At 40.0% G+C, this 24903-nt stretch overlaps 3 protein-coding genes across 3 annotated transcripts in view; 2 read left to right on the top strand and 1 right to left on the bottom strand.

Moving 5' to 3' along the window:
* Window positions 1-3223: 3223 nt before the first annotated feature.
* Hap40 (Huntingtin-associated protein 40 kDa) lies at window positions 3224-4406 on the bottom strand. Its single transcript, XM_065219170.1, has 2 exons — window positions 4262-4406; window positions 3224-4202 (listed from the first exon to the last, which is right to left on the bottom strand). Exons 1-2 carry the CDS (start codon window positions 4345-4347, stop codon window positions 3380-3382), a joined length of 909 nt encoding a protein of 302 aa, XP_065075242.1. The 5' UTR covers window positions 4348-4406; the 3' UTR covers window positions 3224-3379.
* Window positions 4407-4758: 352 nt separating this feature from the next.
* Window positions 4759-5100, top strand: mRpS21 (mitochondrial ribosomal protein S21). Its single transcript, XM_065219169.1, has one exon. It carries the CDS (start codon window positions 4783-4785, stop codon window positions 5044-5046), a length of 264 nt encoding a protein of 87 aa, XP_065075241.1. The 5' UTR covers window positions 4759-4782; the 3' UTR covers window positions 5047-5100.
* A 2108-nt stretch (window positions 5101-7208) lies between these two features.
* Window positions 7209-24903, top strand: part of Arpc2 (Actin-related protein 2/3 complex, subunit 2) — a 46342-nt gene continuing 28647 nt past the window's right edge. The window contains exon 1 of the mRNA XM_065219200.1: window positions 7209-7891. Within this exon, the coding sequence (XP_065075272.1) occupies window positions 7818-7891 (74 nt within the window). The 5' untranslated portion in view covers window positions 7209-7817. The remainder of the gene's footprint in view (window positions 7892-24903) is intronic.

Here is a 24903-nt window from a genome sequence, read left to right as displayed (position 1 = left end):
CGAGTAAAAATGATAAAAATGGAGGATGAAAGAGCAGATGAAGATTACGACTTAGGGGGTATTGAGGTAATTGCATATTCGTAATCTGCATTTCAAATGGAACCGGAATTCTAAATTTCATCAATTTTGGTACACTGGAACTATTTTGAATAAATGCGATTACCCCGAGGGGGACGACTCTATCTACGATGCAGGAAATATTGTGTTTTGCTGTGGCTAGCTGCGCGTACGCTGAGTTAATAGAAAGAAGATTTATCCCGATTTTAAAGGTTTCCTGCAAAAAGATGATGTGCGGTGCAAGTAGATGCGAGGAATGAAAGAAGATTTTTCGAACATTATTCGCTAGTGTGAGATTTTTTGAGCATCTGGAATTGAGATTAAGATGTGTCGTCCTCGGTGTCGTCCCCCTCGGATTACCCCAACAAACAGTTTTAGCAGCAGATTAGCTTATACAGACAAAAATTAGCCGTATAAGCCGATTTTCACCTGCATGCTAATCTGCAGCTAAAAATTGTTAGTTGGACAATGGAAAAAATACCATCGTAGAGCCCCTCAGTGGGATTTTGTATGGGAGCGAGCTGTCAATTTGTTAGTTTAGTGTCAAACAGAGAAGTTTTTCGTTAAATCTTGATTTTAAACTCTTAACGAAAGTCGATGGGTTCAAAACAAATATCGTTGTACTCAGAAAACGAAGCTCTATCAGATGATGTAAAAAAACCGAAAAAAGTCCCAGATTATTCAAGTTGATTTATAGTCGGAGAAATCAATTTTATCGGATTCATCCGATATAATCGTGCTTAAATCTCTAAAAAGAAATAATATCTATTTTAATCGGTCACATCTCTTATATCGGGTCACATCTCTATAAGTATCATGACAGGTAACGATGACAGCCGTTTGTTTATAAGAAAAGAACGTCATGAAATCTTAACGAACAATTCAAAAAGGCGGATCAGCTTTTGAAATCAAATCTTGTAATGCTCTTTTCTCGTAAATCGAAGCTCGCCTTGCCCAATCAACAACACCGTCGGCTAGGGAAAATTCTCTCCTATCCGTTCGTGGAATTGGTTTGCGTACCCTAATAAAAATTGTATGGTTAATTTGCTTAACGACGTGTTCTGGGTATCATCCAAACCATTTATGGAATAGTTCAATGATTTGGGTTATCGTTCGTTTATGGTTATTTTTTATTAGGGTAGGCGTGCTTCAGTTTGCATTATAAGGTCATTACACCCTTTAGTATTGTTGGTTGATAAATCTGTTCAAAAATCATTTATGGTGATTCTTTGAAGAGTCCACAATTTCCCTGATGATGGCTGAGATACCCTATCAGTTTAAGTGTTCTAGAGCACAAATTTCGGACACAGTTGTGACATCACTAATGAAATTGGAACTCCCTGTTTGCTGCATCAAATGTGAAGTTCCAGTTTAATTGTTGTATATATGTTGTGGCAGCTGTGCTCTTGAAATTTTGAGGTGATAGTCTAGAGCATTACACCTCGCATTACACACATTGTAGGAAGTGCGGAAACGCATATGTCACGACTGGGAATTCTCGGGTATCTCCAAGGTCATCACTACCTCAACAGACTTCCCCAATCTCAGGCATCCGGTGAATATCAGTACCGATGGCACCTATCGTTTGGTCTTGGGTTTGGTCACGTTTGGCCATCAATTCTGTTGCCAAATCTCCGGGAAAATAACGTTGCTTCCAGAGTTTGAACATGCAACTATCACAAAAGCAGGTGCTCAAGAAAGTGACAGTTCACATCACAAAACACATTAAAAACAACATCAGCATAATGCTCGATAAATCTACCACATCCAAGATAATCGATCAGTAGTGTATGAAATCGGATAATATCGATAGGTGCTTGTTATTATTCATTACGACCTCAAATTAATCTTTAAAAAAATCGTAATTTTGTAGAAATTTAAGAGAAATCCGTTACATGATATGTAAAGCGTATTACTTTCGTCCCCCTTGAAAAAAATGAAAATTAAAGAATGGGATCAAGATGCGAGCTCGGATGGGGTGAAACAGTACTCACGGTCCGCTAGTGATGGTGAGTTATTTTCAGTTAATGCTCATGATATGTTCATTATTTTGCTATAAGCATTTCTTATAGCACAATTTGCCATACACAATGGTCATTGACCAATGCACGGAATGAACTCACGAAAAAATTTGACTTTTAAGCGGTGCCGTGTTTACTAAAAATGAACACATGATGCAATGCTCGCGTAACTTTAGAAAAGGTCCTATCAACTTTTATAAACAACTTGTTAGGCTCTTTTCTCGCGAACCGAAGAACACTCACGCAAACCAGACCACTATCGGGAAGGGGAGAATTTACCCTACCCGATGGTGTTGTTGGTTTGCATGGGCGTACTTCGGTTCGCGGGAAAAATGCCTAACAAGTTGTGTGTACATAAGTTGATAGGCCATTTTAAAATGTTACGCGAGTATTATTCATGTGTTCATTTTTAGTAAACACGGCACCGCTCAAACGACAAATTTGTTCATGCAGTTCATTCCGTGCATTGGTCAATAGTTCATTTTAGTTAACAAACTAAATCCGTGAGTTTCAGCTCACCTGTAATCATCTACCTTGGGCACATTTGCGTCGACTATGGATTTTAAAGCTTTCCTATTTTGTTCTATACTTGGTTTTGTTAACGATTATTCTTTGTCCAACATATTTCTTATTGGATGGCAGTTGTGTATTTTTCTCGATAAAAGTTAAGCATTAACATCGTTTACGAATGTGCTCTATTATTATTTGGAGTGGCTCAATTTGATATCAGTTTAAATTTAAGTTTTAATTTTATATTCAATTTCCATCACCTTTTTCGAGTGAGGTTTCAGTCAACTTTGATTTGCCAATTGGAAAATGTCAGTTGAAAAATTCCCACTCACCAACACCCATAAGATAATCCTTGTCTCTGGGTGTTACGACTATTCACTACGCACACTTCACACACACGCACGCGCTACGTGCTACTGTCACTATACTTTTCGGCGGTGATCGTGATTGCGAACCCTGGTCGCGAACGAAAGATCGCTACATAAATTTTGGGAATATTGCTTATATTAATTTTCTTACTGTCCTTTTTAAAACGGGCCTTTCTGTTTCTAATACTCTCAAATTAAAAAAAAAAATCAAATTTCAATGTACGTTTATTAGCGAAGCAACATTTTTTTTTGCATGGTTAAAAATACTATTATATTGCTGTTATTAATCAACTACGATATTCTTAATAAACGTTATAAACATACAAACATCAACTCGTAGGTAGATTAGCTAAAATTATGTTCTAAACTGTACCAGCTTAGTATAATCACATATATTACAATCGCAACTGTTTTGATCTAATATCATTTGGAATATTTCGAAACAAGCTCTTCCAGTAGAACTTGTTGCGATCCGGTGAGCTCATGGCAGTGGCTCATTTCATCTCGCACAGCTACAAGCGAGTCAATGTCCTTAGCCTGGCAGGAAACTACTAGAGACTGTAGCAGGAAAAACAGGTTCTCCGAAATGATTTCATTCCCCTGGCGGCTAGCAGTGCCCAGATTGTTCTCCCCGATAGACGAATAACGTTCAATGAATTTGTGATCATACCGAACCGAAGGAGGAAGCTGCAGCAAGCACAGCAATAGCAATCGGGATACTTCCACTCGTTGCATCACCTGCAGATAGAGATCTTCGCACCGTCTTTCGGTGATGTCGTCGTAAATCTCGGTTAGTTTCTCGAATGCTGCCACATAGTCACGAGACTTGATGCTCTCCTCGGCCGAATGCTCCAGGTCCCAAATGCGATGGCTAGGAGAGCTAAAGTTACTGATAATTTCCACATTCGGATTGATCTCCTTCAGTTCACGGATGATTGCAGCTTTGGTTACGGAATCATCCGGCAGTCTAGATAGTGCTTGGGTGTAGCACCGAAAAGCTCCTTCCAAGTGGTCGCTGGAAGGGTTTTCAACTTTAATTTTGGTCTGCTGGTCATGGGCCTTCCGGAAGGAACGGGCCGCCTTTAACAAGGCATCCACTTCGGCTGCATCATTCCCGATCATTTTTTCGCATTTCCCTTGGCCCATATGGCAGAGCGCTGCATATTCCGGTTGGAATGCATTATTGAAGCTGGTGGCCAAGGAACCGAACTCACCTGCTACTTCCGAAACGTTGGGAGCAAACTGTCTACGGTAAATAAGCCTTGTTTAAAACTATTTCTTATTGAGGTGAAATTTGGATTTTACTTGAAAAATACTCGTTGAATTTTCTTCAGTTTGTTGCAAGTAGTTTTATACTGATGAATCAAATCTTTATGAAATTGATTCGACATTGTTTTCTCTCTGTGGAACTTTAGTACTTTTCCCGTAATCTTGGAAATCTATAGCGATCTTTATCGTCACTCTCGGTCCTTCGAGTAGGTATGCCGTGTCGATTTAAACGAATGTAAACAAGAGAAATCAGCATAAATTCAACAAAGCATAACTCCGTCAAAATTTGAGAACATCAACAAACATGTTGCAGCATAATTGAGAACTGTCAGGTATCATTCGAAAAGACGACTGCATGTGCCGCGGAATTGTAAGTTATCGGAATTTCTTTAAATTTAATGCTTTTTCTAGCGTATTTCTTATCAAAATTGATTTCTCATTCAGTGATTTCATACTTTGGGTAATTTTAGCGCAAGGACGTGGAGTAATTCCGGCTAAATCACGTAAACCGAAAACCTATCTTCAGCTTTACGCAATCAAAACATCAAACAGCAAAAATGCGTCACGTCAAATTTATCGCCCGGACGGTGCTGGTGCAGAATAACAACGTCGAGGAAGCCTGCCGGGTGCTGAACCGTATCCTGGGCAAGGAGGAAATTTTCGACCAGTTCCGGAGGACCCGCTTCTACGAGAAACCGTTCCAGACCAGACGCCGGGTGAATTTTGAAACGTGCAAGGCCATCTACAACGAGGATATGAATAGAAAGATCCAATTTGTGCTTCGAAAGAATCGGGCTGATCCGTTCCCGGGATGTTCATAAGAATTGCTGTGGTAAATTAATATGTAGGTATGAATAAATGGTATGGGTCATGCAAAATAAAACCATTTGCTATCGGAAACCCTTTGTTATCACATTATTCAGAAGCTCTGTCCTTGGACATATCGAGTTAAAGAACCGAACTAGGACTTCATACAGGGGAAATGGTTCTAATGTATAAATATAGCGACTATAGCTCGTAGTCTTTCGAGGTATTCTTTTATCTGGATTCATTGACACCTTGTTTCTGATAATAAAGATACCATTTGTGGTCAGTATTCTTAGTACCAAAGATCAGGTAGCAAATAATTGGGGAAAAGTAAACCCGGATAAAACTCGATCACTTGAAAGAAAATCCCGGGTAAGTCAGAGCAACTTCGAGCGAGTGTGAGCTGCGTCATTAAACACAGGTAATCCTCGAACAATTTTTTTTCTTTATTAATTTATTTGATAAGGCTCTACCAAATTAACTTTACAAAGCCGAGGATTCTTGTTCACTATACAAAACATCTTAAAGCTATTATAGTCGAAAGGTATACAACACAATAAACATTTTATCTTCCGCTATCCAAAACGCCTCTTCCATCAGAACGGGAGCCACTTCCAGTGGTTTCATTGAATGGCAGTATCGCCAACGGGAGCAGAGCGCTTCCGTTGCAGCAATGGCCGCAAAGCGTTGCTTTCCAAAGTCGACGACACATCGACCGAAAGAACTGCTGATGAAGAACAATGACGGCAAGATGGACCAACCATGGTCTTAGCCGTCATCAGACAACAGCAAAAAAAAAAGAACAATGAGGAAGACCACACAATGGTTGCTGCCGAGCAAACAGACGATCGCGTAACACACATCGAGAGTGGCCTGCTTCTGTCGACAGCCAAGTAAACACTCCTTCGACTAAATGGACTAAATGATTGCACCGCTACTTTTCAAATTTGCAACCGAAAGCGGAGAGTGTTTAATATTACAGATATTTTTAAAATCCGACATTTGATTTCGAAGAACTTTGTAGTAGTTCGATAAACTTCGTAGAAATTCAAGGAACAGTTTGGGAGCTCAGGAAACTTTTTAGAACTGCTACAGCAAATATTCAGTAGAAAACTTCGTAGAACGTCAGTCAACTTCTAAGAAGAACATAGAATGTTGTTAAAGTCGAGGTTAAAGTTCAGTGTTCATTACAGAAATTCTGCGAACTTTAGAGAAAAAATTTATATTTTGATTAAAGTCGATGAAATTCGTTAATGCTCAGGGATTTTTAATTTCAGGGAACTTCGTAAAACATTTGGGACTTTGTTTCAGTTCACATCAGATGGTTACTTAGGTTTAATATTTTCAGGTGACTTCGTAGAAATTCGGGAAACTTTGTAAAAATGCAGGAAACTTCGAAGAAATGGGTACAAGATAGTACAAGATGGGGAATTTTGTAGAAGTTAATGGACTTTGAACTGATTAATTTCTGGGATCATTATAAAAGTTCCTTCTGGGATCTTCGAAAAAAAAATCAACAAGAAATGTAGAAGACCAGCAAACTTTGTAGAAATGCAGTGGACTTCGTAGTAAAGTGGTATGGAAACATCCTAGAGAACTTCGCAAAAGTCGACGGATCTTCCAGAAGCTCGAGGAACTTCATAGAGGCAAACCCTAATAAAATATTTATGGACTCATCAATAATCAGCATTTTTGAAAGGAGCTTGAGATATGAAGTCTTAATATTAATTTGTAATGCAATAAGAATCATTACCTGACTGCTTTTTATTCAAAAAAGCCATCAATTTGAAGTCGGTCTTGTTAATTTATCGCTTCAAAAATCTCTACAAAATAACATTTCATATTTTCGAAATTGTTCGAAATGTCTGCAGAAAAACATGTCTCCACAGAATTTCAAATGTATAACTTCGCATCGCAGCTCGCGATCGCGACTTCCGATTAGTGTGGTACGAGGGCAACACGTTCAATCATATTTACTGATCGTCGGCCCCCTCGCTTTTGAGAACTCAAAACCCGCCGCCATTTTACCACTTTTCGACATCCACAAACGTCAAAAGTTCGCCTGATGATGCGGCGGCGGCGGCGGCCGCCGACGCGAGCGATTTTCTCCCTCTTCTTCTTCGCTGCTGCTGACTCGCCGCATTCGCATTTTCGTTCCGTCAAAACGTCGACCGCACGAACGGCACGAACAGTCATCATCACCGCGGCTGGGGCTGACTTGATGGAGCCTACGACGACGACGACGACGACTATCTGCTGCTGAGAAAGGAGAAGCATAAAAAAAAGAACAATCGCCTCGCTTATACGGAAAAAAAGTGTGTCAACCGCGGCTCGTTTCGGGTAAATTTTGTGGCCAATTTCGGGATTTCCGTGTCCGTCAGTGTGCACCGTCGAGTGGTGTCGGTTTACTCCGCTAGGAGTGCGTATCCATCCCGGGATTGGGGCGAGAAATTCTTTGGAATATAGCCATCAGCTTTGGCAGTGTAGTTTTTCTCCACAAGACAAGCCGCCCCCGGAAAGTAGAAGAGATCCCTGTAATTGGGAAGATAGTGCGCGAGAAAGAGATAGTGTGTCTGTGTGCCCGTGGTGAAGAAAAGTGCTTTGGGTTCTGTTGTTTTATATACTAGGCCGAATTTTGCTGGCCGAGGCACCTTAGTGTCCCCGAGGATTGAACCGACTCCTCTTTGAATACAACGGATTATACTATTATCGGCCGCATCCCTGAGGATATTTCAGCCAGGCAGCAGAGATAGCTTGATGAGGAGAAGCTGAACGAGATTCCAAAATGATTCTGCTCGAGATCAATAACCGGATTGTGGAGGAAACCCTGACTGTCAAGTACAAGAATGCTATCGCTGGGTGAGTAATGCTTCCGGAATGTCCCTCGGAATTAGTTTACGGTTCCTCGGTTGCTCCGGAGAAAGACAGCCCATAGTAGACGAATTGCATGCGGTGATGAAACGGACCATGATGACGGATGATTAAGAAGAAGTACCGTGCTAAAGAAATACGCCTTTTTGCGATAAAAAAAAAACTCGGGAAGCAATAAGACCGAAAGGCGAATGCGAATGTGTGTTGTATATGTGTATGATGCAGCACAACAGCACTGGCAGCGAGTCGAGTGGAGACGACACATCATCCACTTTAGCCGTTCAGTCAGTTCGGCCACCAAAGTGTTGTCAGCATTGCGGGCAATTTGGAGCCGTGAAACTTCTTTGGATGGCTATAAATGGGGCGATTTGTAACATTATTTTAAAATATAGTTGAAAGGGAAATTGATTCCTAATTGGCCTGTGAATTCCTTAGAATTTCATTCGAGTTTAATAGTTTATGCTTAGCTCCTATGGACATACCCTGGCTGGCACTCAAAATTACCTGACCCTCTCTATGGGATTCACTTTATTTGTTTTACTTTACTTGGATTTCCCTTATTAAATTCACTATATTCTATGAACTTGTAATTGATTATTTGATTCGATCCATTAGGTTTGCGAATATTATTGTTTAAAGATCAGGACCAAAGTGATTTGTACATTATTTGTCTACATCAGTAGGACTGAATAAGTTACCTAAATCAATATTGGAGACGAACCAGCCCAGGGCTGAAAGTCTCCTTAATAAAGATATATATAAAAAAAAAAATCAATATTAGTAGCTTTGGTTAGATTCTGGGTTCAAAACATTTGATTTCATTAATTAAAAAAATTATGCGAAATGAGCATTTGCAACCTTTGTGTGCCTCATCCTTTAGGTTCCTCAAACAGAGAACAGATTACTGAAGAAATAATAAACACATCACCTAACCTATAGGGTGTCCCAGAAAGCATAAACATAGTATATCATTGGAATAAATAACATTATGTTAATAAACTCCAATTTTTATTTTATATATATCTAGATAGAGCTGGAATTAGGGCGTAACAGCTTTTGTAAACAATCACTTCTCTCGTTGATTTCTAGCAACTCAAGGCACGCCTACACAAACCAACATATCCATCGGGTAGGGGAAGCCTTCCCCTATTCGATGGTAATGTTGATTTGCCAGGGAGAGTCATGTCTTTCGAGAAATCATCGAGAAAAGTCATTGTTTACAAAAGCTGCTACGTCCTAATTCCAGCTCTATCTAGATATGTTCTCTATAGCATTCTCTTTCAATTGGGTTCTTTAAGGGTATTGAGGTAAATGCATATTCGTAATCTGCATTAGAAATGGAACCCAAAGCCAAAATTTCATCAATTTTGGTACACTGGAACTATTTTAAATAAGAACGATTACATTTGCAAAAATCACCTTATTAGCGCCCCTCGGTGTCACTTTGTATGGGTGCGATCTGTCAGTTTGTCAGTTTAGTGTCAAACAGTGAAGTTATTATTTTGCTTTAAATCTTGATTTAAAAATCGAGATGAAAGTGTGTGGGTTCGAAAAAAAATATAGCTGTGCTCAAAAAACGAAGCTCTTTCAGATAATATATAAAAACCGATATATTTTTCAAAATTAAAGAACCCAATTGGACGAAAATAATCCGCAGTTCCTTTAATCGTATGCCAAGGAGCGAACTTTTGTTCTGACGCTGCCCATGAGCTTCAGCACAGATTCCTTGGCCACTTTTGTCCAGTATTTTTCAAATTCTTCGATTGAATTCGCTGCCTTGAAGTGTTTCCGTAGATATCCCTTGGAAAGGGGCCAAAAAGTTTAGATTAGCTGGACAATCCGGAGGATACATCTCTTTTGGCACGCATTACACATTGTTTGCTATGTACCAAGCTACCGTTTCTTTCGACTAGTGCATTGACACCAAATCGTGCCAAAATAGAACTGGGCCGGATCATGGGCCGCAGACGCCGATTCAAACACTCCCGAACGGAAATTTCGTTTCCTTCGTCACAAATGACAACTTGCCAAAGCATGGCCTTCTTACCCAATTTTTCGGTAAAAAATGACTTATCGGCATCGTCAACTTCCTAACTATCACGGACTGTATAGTATTGGTCTCCCGGAGCCGGAAGCGTCTTGTGTAGTCAAAATTGACGTATGTTTCATGATAACACGCCAATTTTCCACACAGCAGGCTATCATACAGCTGCCCAGCCCTCGGTTTGACGGATGCGGCTTGTTTCTGACTCCGTTTCGGCTTCTTCTGCTTCTTGGACGTTTTCAGCCCGTTTCTAGCCTTGGCACGTTGGACATTACTCTTCGATGTTCTCAATTTTTTTGCAAAATTTCGAACAGAGGCACTTTGACGAGCTTGGGGGAAGATATTCCGGTCATGTTTTCGGTCCGCCGGTTCCGGTTTACAGCCAGATTTCGGTGAGTTCTCGAAGGTAACTTCTTCACCGAACTTCCGTAGGGCGCTTCGGATTGCTTCGATACTTGCGTCCTCCATTTTCGACAACTTCTTTACTGGTAGATTGGGAATAGTGCACCATTTATGCATGATCTGTTTGCGCTTTTCTGGGAATGATTTTGTAAAATCACTTTGCGCACACAATCTTGTTGAGCGATAAGTAAACAACAACACACATCAAAGAACAGCTGATAAATTTCCAACAGGGTAGACACGGTGGCGAATTGAAAGTGTTTTTATACTTTCTTGGACACCCTATAATACATTTACCCTGACTTGGTGTGATAATGCAATAGCACAGAATGTTCATTATAATTGATATCCCTAGGACACGTTTGTCTTTCAGTGTCGTCAAAAAAGAACCATAGAGGTACAATGAAATGTATTGCAACCATGCAATAGTATGTATTGTATTTACAATAAATCGTGCTGTCCGCAACGATAAAATAATCATAGAATTTATTGTATCCACAATAGAATCTATGGCAAATGGGGAAATGTACAATAGAACTAGGGGGTTGTTATGTATCTTAATCATACGAAAATCGCTTTTTCCCGAGGGGCACACAATACAAAGCACCGGAAGTTAAAATGTAATCAAAAGTACTTAAAGTAATTAATGCGTTTTGAAGTAGTACTGACGGTAATTAAAATTATCTATCCGTAATTAATGAAAATGTAATAAATGTACTTTAATTACGAAATTTCGACTGTAATTAATGGAGTTAAAAAGTAGTTAAAGTTCTACAGTGTGTAATTAATGTAATTAAAGCAGTAGTTAATGGAATTAATTTAATTACAGCCGTTGCCTGCGTTGGAGTTAAAGGTTATTGCGTGCCCCAAGCTTTTTCCCGAACAAACTTGAGCCATTTATCATTAATTGCATTCCATCAATTACAAACTAATGTATGACCATGAAGGAGACAAAATCCAACAGGATTATTACATATGTTTGAGGAATATGGACAGTAAGTAGCAGAATCGGTACTGAAATTGCATACATCTTTGCTCAAAATTTTATGCAGTTCAACAAAACCGCATATGTCTCGTAGGGTAGAGCGCTACTTCGTCGTAATCGCCCATTTCCGTTCTATCGATCAGAAAAGATCAATAATATCAATGATTTCACCGTGCACAAATCAATAATAGGTTTGTTCCGATGCGTTAGTTCATTAGCTACAACATAAATCCTGTTAGACCGCATTGTATGAATATTTACGCTCATTGTTCTCAAAACAAAAGAAGCACTCCTAGCGAATCCTCTTTTTCTACGTTTATCCGTAGGACGAAGAAAATCTAATGGCGTTTCAATGCGTTGGGACGGAATTGAAACTCGTAGAACGAATTTAGAATCAAGAATTATTATTATTTAGCTTTATTAAGGAGGCTTTCAGCCTTGGGCTGGTTCGCCTCCACAAATTAGAATCAAGAAGCAGTGTTAGATTTTACACAATATCTCAACAATTTGTGACTCTTTATCAAATCCAACGAAACGTATGGAAAGGTGAATAAATTTGCAAGTCATCTTTGACATAAATATTCCATTTTTTGTTTAAACTCGTTCAGAAAAGAGAGGTAAAGCGCGGGTTGCTCTTAGTAGGACGGAAATTAGACCCTACCACAATTAAAAATTGACAATACTTGCAGTGATTCGGGATATTCATAGAAACGTTTTCTGGCCACCCAGTAACAGAATCGGTCTGAGGATTGCATGTTATAGCTATGCTCAAGATTCTATGCAATTAAGATAAAAAAATCCTGTATTTCTAGGACGACTTTCAGGAATTGACTGTTTTCCCGGTGATTCTGGAGATCCGTTTTCGTGCCATCCAGTAACAGGATCGGTATGAGGATTGCATATTTCATCTATGCTCAATATGCTATGCAAATTACAAAAAATCTCTTATATCAAGGCTGACTTTCAAGAATTGACCGTACACGGGGTTTTCCGGGAATCTTCAAACCATAATACTCTCACTAGTTTTCCCGGTCCGGCTGACCAACTACAATTCCTATCGATCTGTTTTGATGAAAAGCCAATACCATTCAAATTAGGGGTCAATTTCAAAATTTGATGGACGCATTGCTGAGAACCAGCCATGCCAACATGAATCGATACGCATTATGCTCAGGAGTCGCAGGTTTTGCCGACCAAATTCAGGTCCAATCAGGTAACTATCTATTTCATTTGAAAGTAGATTCCTATATCTATCTGGTGGCTAAATTACACAAATCGAGCACCACAATGCCATGAATCGATACGCTGTTTGCAGTCTTCAGCTTCTGGCTGTGAACGGATGTTCCAGATTTTCTGGAGGACCGGCGTAAGGCCATGGATGGTCCAAATAATATTTACACATCGTAAATAAAATAAAACGACATTTGAAAAAAAAAAAATCACGACGATTTAGATTGATTTTCATGACGGCGCCGGTGGTGTTGTGGTAAGCGTGATTACCTCTCACCCCAGCAGGCCTGGGTTCAATCCCAGTTGGCGCCGCCGGGATGTTCTGAGGCATAACATCTCTGATCACGCCTTCCTTCGGATGGGAAGTAAAGCCGTTGGTTCAACTCGTGCTGAGTTGATGGGTCGATAGGTAGGGTCCAGGTGTGGGAGCTGCCTTCCTGGCACGTCGGTAGCATTGGTGCTCAGCACGGAAAACAAGATCGACGGAAAAAACAAACCAAAGGAAAAAAAAAATAGATTGATTTTCATAATTGGACCATTTTTACGGGTGTTCTGGATCTTCTAGAGATTAGTTCTCCCGGAGTAATAAATGTATCATATGGCTCATATGGCATATGGTGCAGCATCATATTTTCACATTTTTTTTTCGCAGAACAGGTGGTTGCCATTCTCCCGGACCCACTCCGGATTGTAGGTGATTCCGTGTGGTCATGATTACCCAATGGAATTATGACCACTTAAATGGAAAAAAAGAAGTTTGTGCAGTTAGATGTCTCACACTCCTCCTGTTGCAGTTAGATTGCAAATCGCACTCAAATGTGAATTGTATAGCAGAAACAATATTGGATCTTAAAAGACCCACAAGCCGGACGAGTGATTTTTTTTTATTCTGAGACACTGAACGTGCTCCAAAACTCTTGAAACTTGACCAGAAGTTAAGAAAAGTCACCAAATTTCAAGCTTTTGGCTTCAGAGATACAGTCATTTGAATAGCGCATTTGGGCCGAAAAAGACCCGAATACCATCGCAAGGAAAAAAATTATATAGAAGTTCATAACAATTCAATATTTTTTGTCTGACTGATTTTTTGTTCCCTGATGAATGTGGGCGTCTTAGTGGAATACCTGTATAATGAGAGAGAGAGAAGGATTAGTATTTTCCATTTAATTCCACTACTTTATTTGCTTATCCTTGACAGATACGCGTATTTCGTCTACAATTTGCAGACTTCTTCAGTGTCTTGTACTAATAAGTCGAGTATTAGTACAAGACACTGAAGAAGTCTGCACATTGTAGACGAAATACGCGTATTTGTCAAGGATAAGCAAATCAAAGTAGTGGAATTAAATGGAACATACTAATCCTTCTCTCTCTTATTATATGATTTTTTGTTGTTTACCTTTTTGACTTTGACCCATACCATAAGTTTTAAATGTATGCGTGAAACTGATGAACCTCTAAAAAAATTCGGGTTTGAACCTAGTCGTTTGTCAGGTTCCTTGGTGGTGAACCTAGGTTGGTAACTGGCGTTCAAACTATCAGTTTGACAGCTCTTAGGTTGCAACCCTGGTGAGAGTTCGCTTCAAACTAAAACGCCAATAACAAGACCAACAATTGAAATGGCCTTAACACCATTTTGTAAACAAACCTTGTAAGGTCATTTCCTCGCGAACCAAAACCTACATTCGCAAACCTAAACCACAATCGGGTAGAGGAGAATAATTCAAACAAATTTTGTACACTGCGTCCGTTCTTCCAGGAATTCGAAAAGCCTCCGGGGGGAAGTGGTCGGAAAATAATTTTTTCGTTGCAAGCGCTTGGACTCCACGTGAGAAGAAAATCCCCTGTAGTTCGGGCAATTCAGCATCCTTAGAAAAACTGTGAAAAGATTTTCGCTTGGTAACACCATAGAGGTAACTCTAAGACTAGAAGGTCCCGAAGAAACATGCTCAACTTTTTGGCTCAGCTCTGGTACTCTCTTCGGTCCCAAGCTAATCGATTCACCCCTCGAAACATAGGAAATTCCACTAACCCCTCATTTTATCCGTCAAACTTTCATAGCGAATCAAAACAAACATTGTGTAGTACTAGAATTTCGACTAGAATGCGGTACGTTAATCGTTTGCTTGGGACCAATAGGCTAGTCAAGTAGTGAGCTAATTTAAAATCGTTAGTTTCGTATTGATTGTTGGTAACACCTTGTTTGTTTGCGCACCAATAGAACTCGCACTTGCGACCCATGTTTTGATAGGTTTTAAACAAACAGTGTTTTGCTCGCAACAATTTTGACATTTATGTTTAGACGACGTCTGCCGGTCATCGACGTCGATGGGCAGCGACACTAGCGCCACCACGATATTGCTAGTTTCAAATGTCTATTCAAAATAGCAGTTAAATTTCTTACACACTTTAGGAATTTAACTTGGATGTCTGTTCTCTGTGGTTTCAATTAATCATTTTAGTAATGCCTAAATGCAGAAATTGTAAGAAGCAATTTTTGTAAATTCGAAAATCCTTATTTCGATTTTCGACACATCAGCACAAAATGATTTTTTACCATTTTTGTAGGACTTTATTTTGGACAGAACGTTCTATAATGCTCGATAGGAACACCATTATTTCATAGTTTCATGGGCTAGGTACCATTGAAAATTATGTTTATTTCCAGAATTGTTGGGGATGTCATTCTTCCACCACCTGACCCTACCTACAAGCTCATACCCGAGCAGGAACGCATATCTCGATACCTTAAATTGGTATCGATGAGCCTGACATAAGAGGTAAAATACCAAAAAATAATACCAAACAAATATCAAATTATGATAATGCAATTCCTAAGCAATACTACACCGGTATTTTTTGGTATCCCCTCCCCTTGGCTAGTTTTTAACCTGGACGTTGGTGGGCGGGCCTAATCTTATGCTTCATAGTGGAGCGTTGGAGACGGTTGGTTTAGGTCCGGCATCGTTGGCTCATGCCGTGACAGAATAGCGTCATGAGCATGCGATAAGGATTACTGAGCTTCCCCTCTCTAATGACATTGCATGAGAGAACCAAAGTTCTAGCCTGAAGTGATAGTATCACACTTGTTACTCCTTTATTTGAAAGCCGCGTTGTAGTACGCTTACTTATAGGCACTGACGTTGGGTGCGATATTGGTGGGTTTTTCCGCAAACCACTCTTATTTTATTTATTTTTACGCAGATAGATTTATTTGGACTTGCAAGGGAATTATACTATTGAAATATTTCAGAAAACGCCCAACAGTGCTCCTTCTATTTGCGTGATAAGCTTTCATTGTTGTTTTCATTGAAGCATTACTCAGGGAACAATGTTAAACGCCATTTTTGTACATGGTATTGTAACTAATCTTATATGTGCTTCATTTTGATTTGGGATAAGTGTTTGAACTATGGCTCGAGATTTCCACTGTGGTGTGATTCTATTGTGACATATCCATACGTAATTTGGTGGGACGACATAGTGGAAACGTGTGAGTGTAGTTGGAGCATATACCCTATATAATTTAAAAATCAGCTAGGAAACTAATTTCAAAGTGAAGCATTTTAGTCACTTGAAGGTGTCACCTGGGTCGATCTAAGATATAATAAATATAGATGAAAGTCAAAAACAACTTGAAAAACGTTAAATTTTAGATTACATAGCAGTTTAGGTACTTAATAAAGCATGAGTTATGATTGATTAGGTAAATTAGAGATTTCAATTATTTATTAAATTAGACTAATGAGATATCATAATCATCAAACGAACTTAAATAAGAAAATTTAGACAGCCTAATAACATTAAGTAGATTAACAAAAGAGTTAGGATGCGGGGGTCCGCTTAGGGAGGCAACTAGCCTTTGAAGCAACTGGCAACTAGCCTTTTCATATATTGTCTGTTTATTTTGCTGGTTGCCTTAAAATATCAATTTGGCATATATGTGAAAGGATAAATCAGTGGGAGATGGATTTTCGGGTTCTTTACATTTTGCATAACAAATCTAGCACTATGTGTCATTTCCTTAAAAACCCCCCAATAACCGACCTCTTCAATCCCTTCCTTTTCCCATGGCGTTCAAGTGGTCCACATAGACTATTCAGCCATTACCCTTCCTTAATCCTCGGCTTTGGATTGACTTGCGCTCCCATTGCCCCACCAAACGCTGCAAAATGAAAATGAAAAATGAAAATACTACACCGGTTTTTTTTTGGTATCCAAATATCAATTTTTGGTATTTACAAAGTATTTTCCATGTAATTTTTTGGTATTATTCTTTGGTATTTTACCTCTAATGTCATGCTGGTCAATGCCAAATTTTGGTATCAGGTTAGAATTAGGTATTCATTAGTTATTTTCTCCTGCTCGGGTATATATGCCTGTAGGTATGCGCGGAGCAATAGGTCTAAATTAATACAATAAGAACATTTTTTTTTTTTTCTCAGAAGTCCCTCCCCTTGGCTAGTTTTTGCACCTTGCTGTTGGTGGGCGGGCTTAATTTCATGCTTTATAGTGGAGTGTTGGAGACGGTAGGTTTATGGTCGGCGTTGCTGGCTCATGCCGCGATAGCATGGCGCCATGGGCAGGCAATGGGGATTACTAGGCTTCCCCTCTCTGATAAACCACTGCATGAGAGAACCAAAGATCTAGTCTAGCAGTGATAGTATCACACTTGTTACTCCTTCGATTGAGAGCCGCGTCGTAGTACGCTTACGTATAGGCACTGACGTTGGGTGTGATACTGGCGGGTTTTGCCGCAAATCACTCTTATTTTATTTATTTTTTACGCAGATAGATTTATTTGGGTTTGCAAGGGAATTATACTATTGAAATATTTCAGAAAGTGCCCAACAGTGCTCCTTCTATTTGCGTGACAAGCTTTCATTGTTGTTTTCATTGAAGTATTACTCAGAAAACAATTTTAAACATCATTTTTGTACATGGTATTGTAACTAATCTTATATGTGCTTCATTTTGATTTGGGATAAGTGTTTGAACTATGGCTCGGGATTTCCACTGTGGTGTGCTTCTATTGTGACATACCCATATGTATTTTTGTGGTGCCACATAGTGGAAACGTGAGAGCGTAATTGGAACATTTACCCTATACAATATACAATTTAAAATTAGCTTGGAAACTAACTTCAAAGTGAAGCATTTTAATCACTTGAAGGTGTCATCTGGGACGAACAAAGATATAAGATAAGATATGTAAAAGCCAGAAGTACTTGAAACACGTTAAATTGTAGTCTAAAAGCATGGGTTATGTAGGTAGATTAGAGATTTCAGTTATTTATTAAATAAACTTCAATTATAGAATTCAGAAAGTTAATTAACATAAGAGATAGGACGCGGGGGGTCCGCTTAGGGAGGCGACTAGCCTATGAAGTTGTATAATAAATCTTCCTATTTAGTGTATTTGTTAATTACAGACAATGTCAATAGCGAAAGTCATATCTTCAACCAGGCGCTTACGAACAAGTGAAGTTTTAGGAAAGATGTGTTAAATATGTTGATAGGTTTGAAATAAGAATTAGGATTGTTGTGCTTTAGTTTTCGGTAAGGTATGATGTGTCAACAAAGCCCTTTTGAGCAAATTTTCAAACATTAAATTGATTGAGTGATTTATTGAAAGACATTGCGTTGCGAAAATTGACAAGTCATACATCTAACATAGTAGTAGTAGCAGTGTCGCATAATCTTATCACAATTGCTGCAAATAGTGCTTGAGGGGCCAGCAGGGCTGAATACGGATCAAAACTAACATAACTACTAACACTAAAATGATCCCGGAACTAACACTTATCCATTGCACTTTTAGTTATTTATTAGTTTTATTTTTCTACTAAGTCATCTATGCTTCTTTCTATTGTTTGGATCAAGTACAACTAATACTAATCTACCTTTATGTATGTTTTACTCCCTTTTAACCCATTATCTTTATGAATGGCGAATCATATGACGTGAGACACGTACAAGCTGGAACTCAAAGAATTACTTCGAACAGGATGTCAAACAAATTCAGGACCAATCCAAATGAGACCAGAAACCAACAAAGCATCGGGGAGTTATATATTCTGGTATTTGATAAATAATCAAAAAGTGGTAAGTTAAAATCAGAGCCAAGGATCATGAGAGGTAATTGTCAATAATTCATTAATTAGTAGAAATCTCGATAACTGTTTCAAGGGAGCGTATCGGCTTTTGTAGGCGGTGCGTTTGGTCGTCGATTTGGCGTAACTGGTGGCTCGCCCGCGCGTGCTGGCACTATCATCAGATAGGGGAAATTTTCCTCTACCTGCTGGTGGTGTTGATAAGCGTGTGCGAGATGCCGGTTGCGCCGGATCGACGATCGGATGCATTGTTTGCAGGAGCTGGTGCTTCCCTTTGAAAAAGTAATCGAGAAATAACCATATTATCCTGTAATTGATATTACTATTTTTATATATCAATGAAATTAGTCATGACAGAGTAACAGAACAAGGGGAAGTCCAATAGACACAAGTTGACACAATAAACAAGACAAGTGGGGGTTAATACACAAGACAAAATGACAAAATAAGTGACGACAAAAGACAAGACTGGGACAAAAATCAACCTTTTAAAAAAAAAAACAAGAGAGTGCAATTATATTATCAAAACTATTTGGATCAGCACAAAAACAACAGTGACCAAACGGGCACCATAGCCTAGGAACGTCTGTGTGTTGATTTAAAATAGAACCTCATAGAAGCAAAATTTATCAATAAAAGGGGTCCAGTGTAGAGTTTTAGCAAGTTGCTGCCACTGGATCACTACTAAAAAAAAAATAAGAACTTTTTTTCTCAGAAGTCAGCAGTCTTCAACCAAATTGTTCTATATAGTATTCTCAATCTATTTTCGAGATTTGGTGAAATTTGAGCAATATTTTTAGCAAACAAATTAATAGGTAGTGATAAACGTCACTAGAACTATTCCGCAGCTTCAAATAGTATATAAGCAAGTCAAACGCGCATTCTTTTGCCTGTGGATTTGAAGAAAAACTTCCAGTCCCTCATTCATTAATATATGAGTTTGGTAGAGGAGTGTACGTTCGATTAGTACTGTCGCATTAATGCCCCTTCGCTCGATTTCAACTTCTATTCAATTTTCACACTGCCGTACTCTAGCGGAACTATCAACCTATCCTCTTCAGAACTTTCTCTAGTTAATAAATTATCACACTAAAGCTTCATGTTGATCTTAGTATAGTATTTCCAACCAACAAAAACACTTTGAAGGTTCGTTTCGTTTCCCACACAAAATTTAAAAATCTCCCGCAAATCCAGATCATAACCAAATTTGTTCAAATTTAACACCGTTTATGGGGATCTCAATACACATCAGCAGAGCAGTGGGGACCATACAAACTTGACCCACCCTACTAATCATACAAAACAGTCGCAAGCAGGTCAGAGCAACGACATCTCCCTTGTGAATAATTCGTTCCTACTTCCCGTCCCATCCTATCCATTACTAGTTTGCTGTTGGTGGTTGTGCTACAGTTCTCTCGCCGAACCAAGCCATCACCATCGGCGTCCGACTACTCTGCTTATGTCACCCTCCGATCTCCGGATCGTCAAGTTGCCGCTGTCGCTTTCGATGGTGGTCGGCAAAGTGCTTAATGCCTTTTCTTTTGAAATGCTTCACCAAAAAAATATAAATAAAAGATAGTTTCTGTATGCTGGGGGTCCCTGCCCTCCTCTGTTGAGAGCGGTACTAAATTCAATTATGCGAGCAACAACAAGTGCCTCGTTTTTGGTGGCCGGTGCTTTTCGAGTAAGCTAGATTTTCGCCACACTCTTCTCTCGTCGCCGGGTGGTCATTTCAAGCTCTGCATTAATCGAGATGAATTCGAAATGAGTTTTGATGTGGATGGCGTGCAAAGTTAGTTTCTGACATTTGGGGCCCACGCCCAAATTCGTAACCGTTGATTGCAACAGTCCAGTTCTGTACATTCTTATCAGTTTCGAGTGGTTTCTTTTTCTCGAGTTGTTTTTTTTTAAAGCGCTGATAACGGCAGAGATAAAACGGAGTTGCTATTTGTCTACTAATTCCCGATAAATCAAGCAAACCCTTTTCCATCAAACATTCCTGTCACTGTCGGTTCGTTTTCTACTGACATGCGAAGGAAATGATCCGCCGATGCCTAACATAGTCGATCGAGTTTCAAAATAATAAATGCAATTACGGTCTGACGAGAGTTAAAAGCTAACTAGGCCCATCTCTGGCTGCCTTGGCTGATGACCATTAAAGGCAAGGAACCGCATTACTGTACGTGATATGATATGTACATATATTTAAACTGCAATTTTTCTCCGCTCTCAACTTTTCCTCCTCCGGCTGGGGAACTGGGTGAACGAGCAAACTCGGATGTTGTCCACTTCTACGGGGTGCTGGCCGATGGCTACTGCCGTTTAGGAAGAAGAGGCTTTTGATGTGATAAAAATGTGCAGTACTGACTGATTCATCGCATGCGAAGACGACGGACGACGACGACGTTCATACCTATGTGCATTTATTTCTTTATCTTTGAGCATTGCAAAAGCAGCAGTAGCGCAGGAAAGGGAACCTTGTGCCAAATACCCGACAACTGCCTACGTACTATTGCTAATGTTTATGTTTATATGGCTGGAAAATGTGCGAATCGTTCAGCAGAATGTGTTCGTCCGCAAACGCTGCCAAAGTAAACAAGGGATGCTTCCGAGGGTGATAATTGAATCATTATGACTACGGGATGTTTGCACGAAGATATATTTTAAAGTGTTTTACGCACTGGAGCATCTTTTGGAGTTGGACTAATGAGCCAACCAGTCAAGCCAATGCGTTCCGAAAGGTCTGTCTGATCTTCTTGGTTGGTACGTTGCATTGAGTACGTGCAGTAAACTACAGTCAATCATGAACTGCCGATTTTCAATTGAGTCTTTATCACAGGCAAACAGACATAAGACATTGAATATTTTTCAATATAAAACATCGTCGCTAAAACACTATCGCCATCTGTTGAATATACTGTGATGGGCACTACGCTGAACAGACGGCGGTAGTGTGTTAACGTCAAACGCAAGGGAATTGACTCGGCGCGCCATAGGTGGTGGTACTACCAACTAAAATACTTTTAAATTGACCGTTAAATGCTTGTTCGATGAACAACTTTCGAATGTTATGTTTGTTTGTCTGTGGTTTGAAGCTTGGTTCAAGTTAATGCTAAAATTTTGATCAAGATTAATTTGAAATCCCACAACGAGGATCGTTTAGATAATCAGATAATCGGATATCCTGATACAGAGATATTCGATTTTCCTGTGGATCATGAATATCCGGATAGTAACAATCCGGATGTCTAGGCAGGCTGATAGTAAGTCACTTTTTAGTGACTTGCTCGTTTTTATTGAAGCCGGTGATGAATACGGTGCAGACAAAATGCCATCGAAGGATGTAGCGTAATAATGTGCGTTGCTATTATTACACGTATGTGTACCATCCAAACGCGTTTGAAACCTAAATAATGAAACCCAGAGCGGCAACTCTATTTAAAAAAATTGGAGATTCGGGAAAGAGTCAGGAATTTATTTTCATTTCAAATACCGGTAATATCAACTAAAAATTTGAAACTAGATTACTTGAGATAAATCGAAGCCAACAAATCAAACAAACAAATGATTTGTTGTCTTCGGATAAATGCTTTTATCCTTATATTTATTTAGTAAGGCTCAACTGTCTTGGGAAACTCTACGCATAAAATAACATTTTGGTATATTTTATAAATTTATTCCGATGCAGTGCCGGATTGCTTCTCGGGTGGTAGGGAGAAGTTCTTGTAGGAGGTGATTTTCTGTTTGCTTTCTCGGTAACTTCATTATATCTTCCTCCTCTTCGTCGATGCTATCTAATATACAGACTATTGCGTGATTCACACAGAAAAGCATAACTGCTGCTTTGCCCATAAAAGCATAACAGTCCCATATGGATTTTTGCCCGAAAATAGGTTATTCATTAGAATCGATTGTAAACTACCGACATTTTACATTGTGCACTAATAGTTACATGTCTCTTACTCGGGCCATCTGATTCAAGGACCACCGATCACCATCCAAGAACATCCCATTCCGCTCAGAGGCGTCGCGTGCCTCACTTGTTTACCTGTGCACCAAACTTTGTTCGTTATAGTTTACCACCACATATTAGTTTCTGTTTTTTTAAATGCTCCATGAATTCGAGGGACATATTCTCAATTACTATATTAATCACTACCTAACGTAACATTTGAAGGGCCTATCATCTGGTGTAAACAAAACTTGTAAGGTCCTTTTCGCGCTAACCGAAGTAGGAGGAATTGCAAAACTTGACTAACTCTTGTTTTTATCTCAAGGCTAACTCTTTCGACTGAAGTGTAATAAAGAATATCTGTCAAACACTTCTGAAAACATTTTTTGATACAAAACAGAATCAAAATCTAGAGAAAATTCATGAAGTCCCCTGAGCAAACTTAAATTAATCAACTCTTTATTCATCAGAACAACACTATCAGAATGAACCAGGGGAAGCTCATAAGTTTTGACAGGCGCACCGGCGCAATTGAGAGATTTACAACTGACAAGAGAATGAGAGCGAGCTTTTGCGCTCTCTTTCTCCATTACTCTCTTTGCCTGCAATCAGATATCCAAGTGCACAGCGAGAAATGCACGCTTTAGACACCCATGCATCACAAATGTTCTTCTAATTTAAACTCACATATTCAAACCGGTCTGGAAGTACCATACAAGTCCAAAGCGTACCAGACTGCTGTTTCCGTGTTGCTCCCGTTTGACGCGTGACTGCTGAAAGTTTCGATTACAACTAGTGGTGCAAAAAATTCCGTTTATTGTGGAAAATTTGTGGTATGTATCAAGAGGTGATAGAAGGTCTGCCAGGCTTGCATCAGGCATTTGACTATTGACAAACTTGCCACCCGCCACCCAAAAAAGCTCGCTTTTAGGTGCACAATTTAACGAGTTTTGTCATGGTAGTGATATCGACATGCTTAGAAATCAATGCATTAGGGCAGACCATCCGAACTGAATTTAATCCTTTTTGAAGCAAACCAAGGTCGAAGATTCAATTGAGCCACACTATAAAATAGTGTATTCTTGGTCCCTTATGGTCTGGAGTAAAGAAGTACAGCTTTAATGCGGCCATAAAATCAATAAAAATCGAAACGCGTTTTTTTATTATTTACACCTGTGTCGTGTACAGGCTGCACATGTGGAGGCGACGCCACTGATTCCGCTCAAGAAAACAGTTCGTGTTCTGGGGGTAGTACTGGATCGCACCCTAAGCTTCAACCAGCACTTCAGGATGGTGATAGAAAACTGTCGTAGCCGCATCAACATAGTCAGGACAATCTCCCGCCCGCATCGCTCCAGCAACCGTGAGATCCGCCTTCGTGTCACTGTCGGCTGTCGGTGTCGGCTGTTATCGACAGTCGACTTTTCTACGGCCTCGAAATAACCTGCTTAGCCACCGAGAAGCTCAACCACATCCCCGCTCCGGTATACAATACCTACGTACGCATCGTATCCGACCTTTTCCCTTCCACGCCTGCAGACGCCGCATGTGTAGAAATCGGTATCCTCCCTTTCCGCTACCGATCTGCTGCAGCCATTGCTACGAAAGTCGCTGCCCTCGCTGCTAAGACATCCGGGAACGAAAGAGGGGAACAGAGCCCTCCGCACTGCAGCCAACCGTGACCTCCCCCCGGTGGCCAGGCTCCACTGGCATGGAGAGAAGAGTTGGCGATCAAACGTCGTCAAAATAGATAAGCGGATTAAGAGTGGATTCCAAGCCGGAGATAACTCTGTAGCTTTGAGATGTTCTGTTGCAGAGATTCTCGGGTCGGTTTATCCGGGGCGCGTTCATCGCTTTACGGACGGATCGCGGTCGCGGGCTGGCGTTGGACTTGGAGTGGCAGGACCGAACACTGCAACGAGTCAAAGTCTACCGGAGGAGTGTTCCGTCTTTTCCGCTGAAGCCGCAGTTATTCTAGACGCAGCCATCACTCCGGCAGATCAACTGATCCTCGTGTTAACTGACTCACACAGCGTCATCCAAGTGCTGGAAGCCGAAGCCCCGAGCCATCCCTGGATACAAGCCATTACATGGTACGCCCCACCTTTAACCGTCTTTACGTGGACCCCCGGACACTGCGGTGTTCCCGGAAACGAGGCTGCGGACAGACTGGCGGGATCTGGTGCATCCCGTCTCCGCTACACCAGGAACGTACCCCTCCTAGACGTCAGGCGTTGGATTGTGAATACCATTATGGAAGCATGACAGCAGGAA

Source organism: Ochlerotatus camptorhynchus, unplaced genomic scaffold (genome assembly GCF_037179485.1).
Source record: "Ochlerotatus camptorhynchus isolate MF236.1 unplaced genomic scaffold, CSIRO-AGI_Acam_v1.1 ptg000101l, whole genome shotgun sequence".
NCBI lineage: Eukaryota > Metazoa > Arthropoda > Insecta > Diptera > Culicidae > Ochlerotatus > Ochlerotatus camptorhynchus.
Note: the sequence above shows the minus strand (reverse complement) of the source record. Positions and strands in the feature narration are given on the sequence as shown.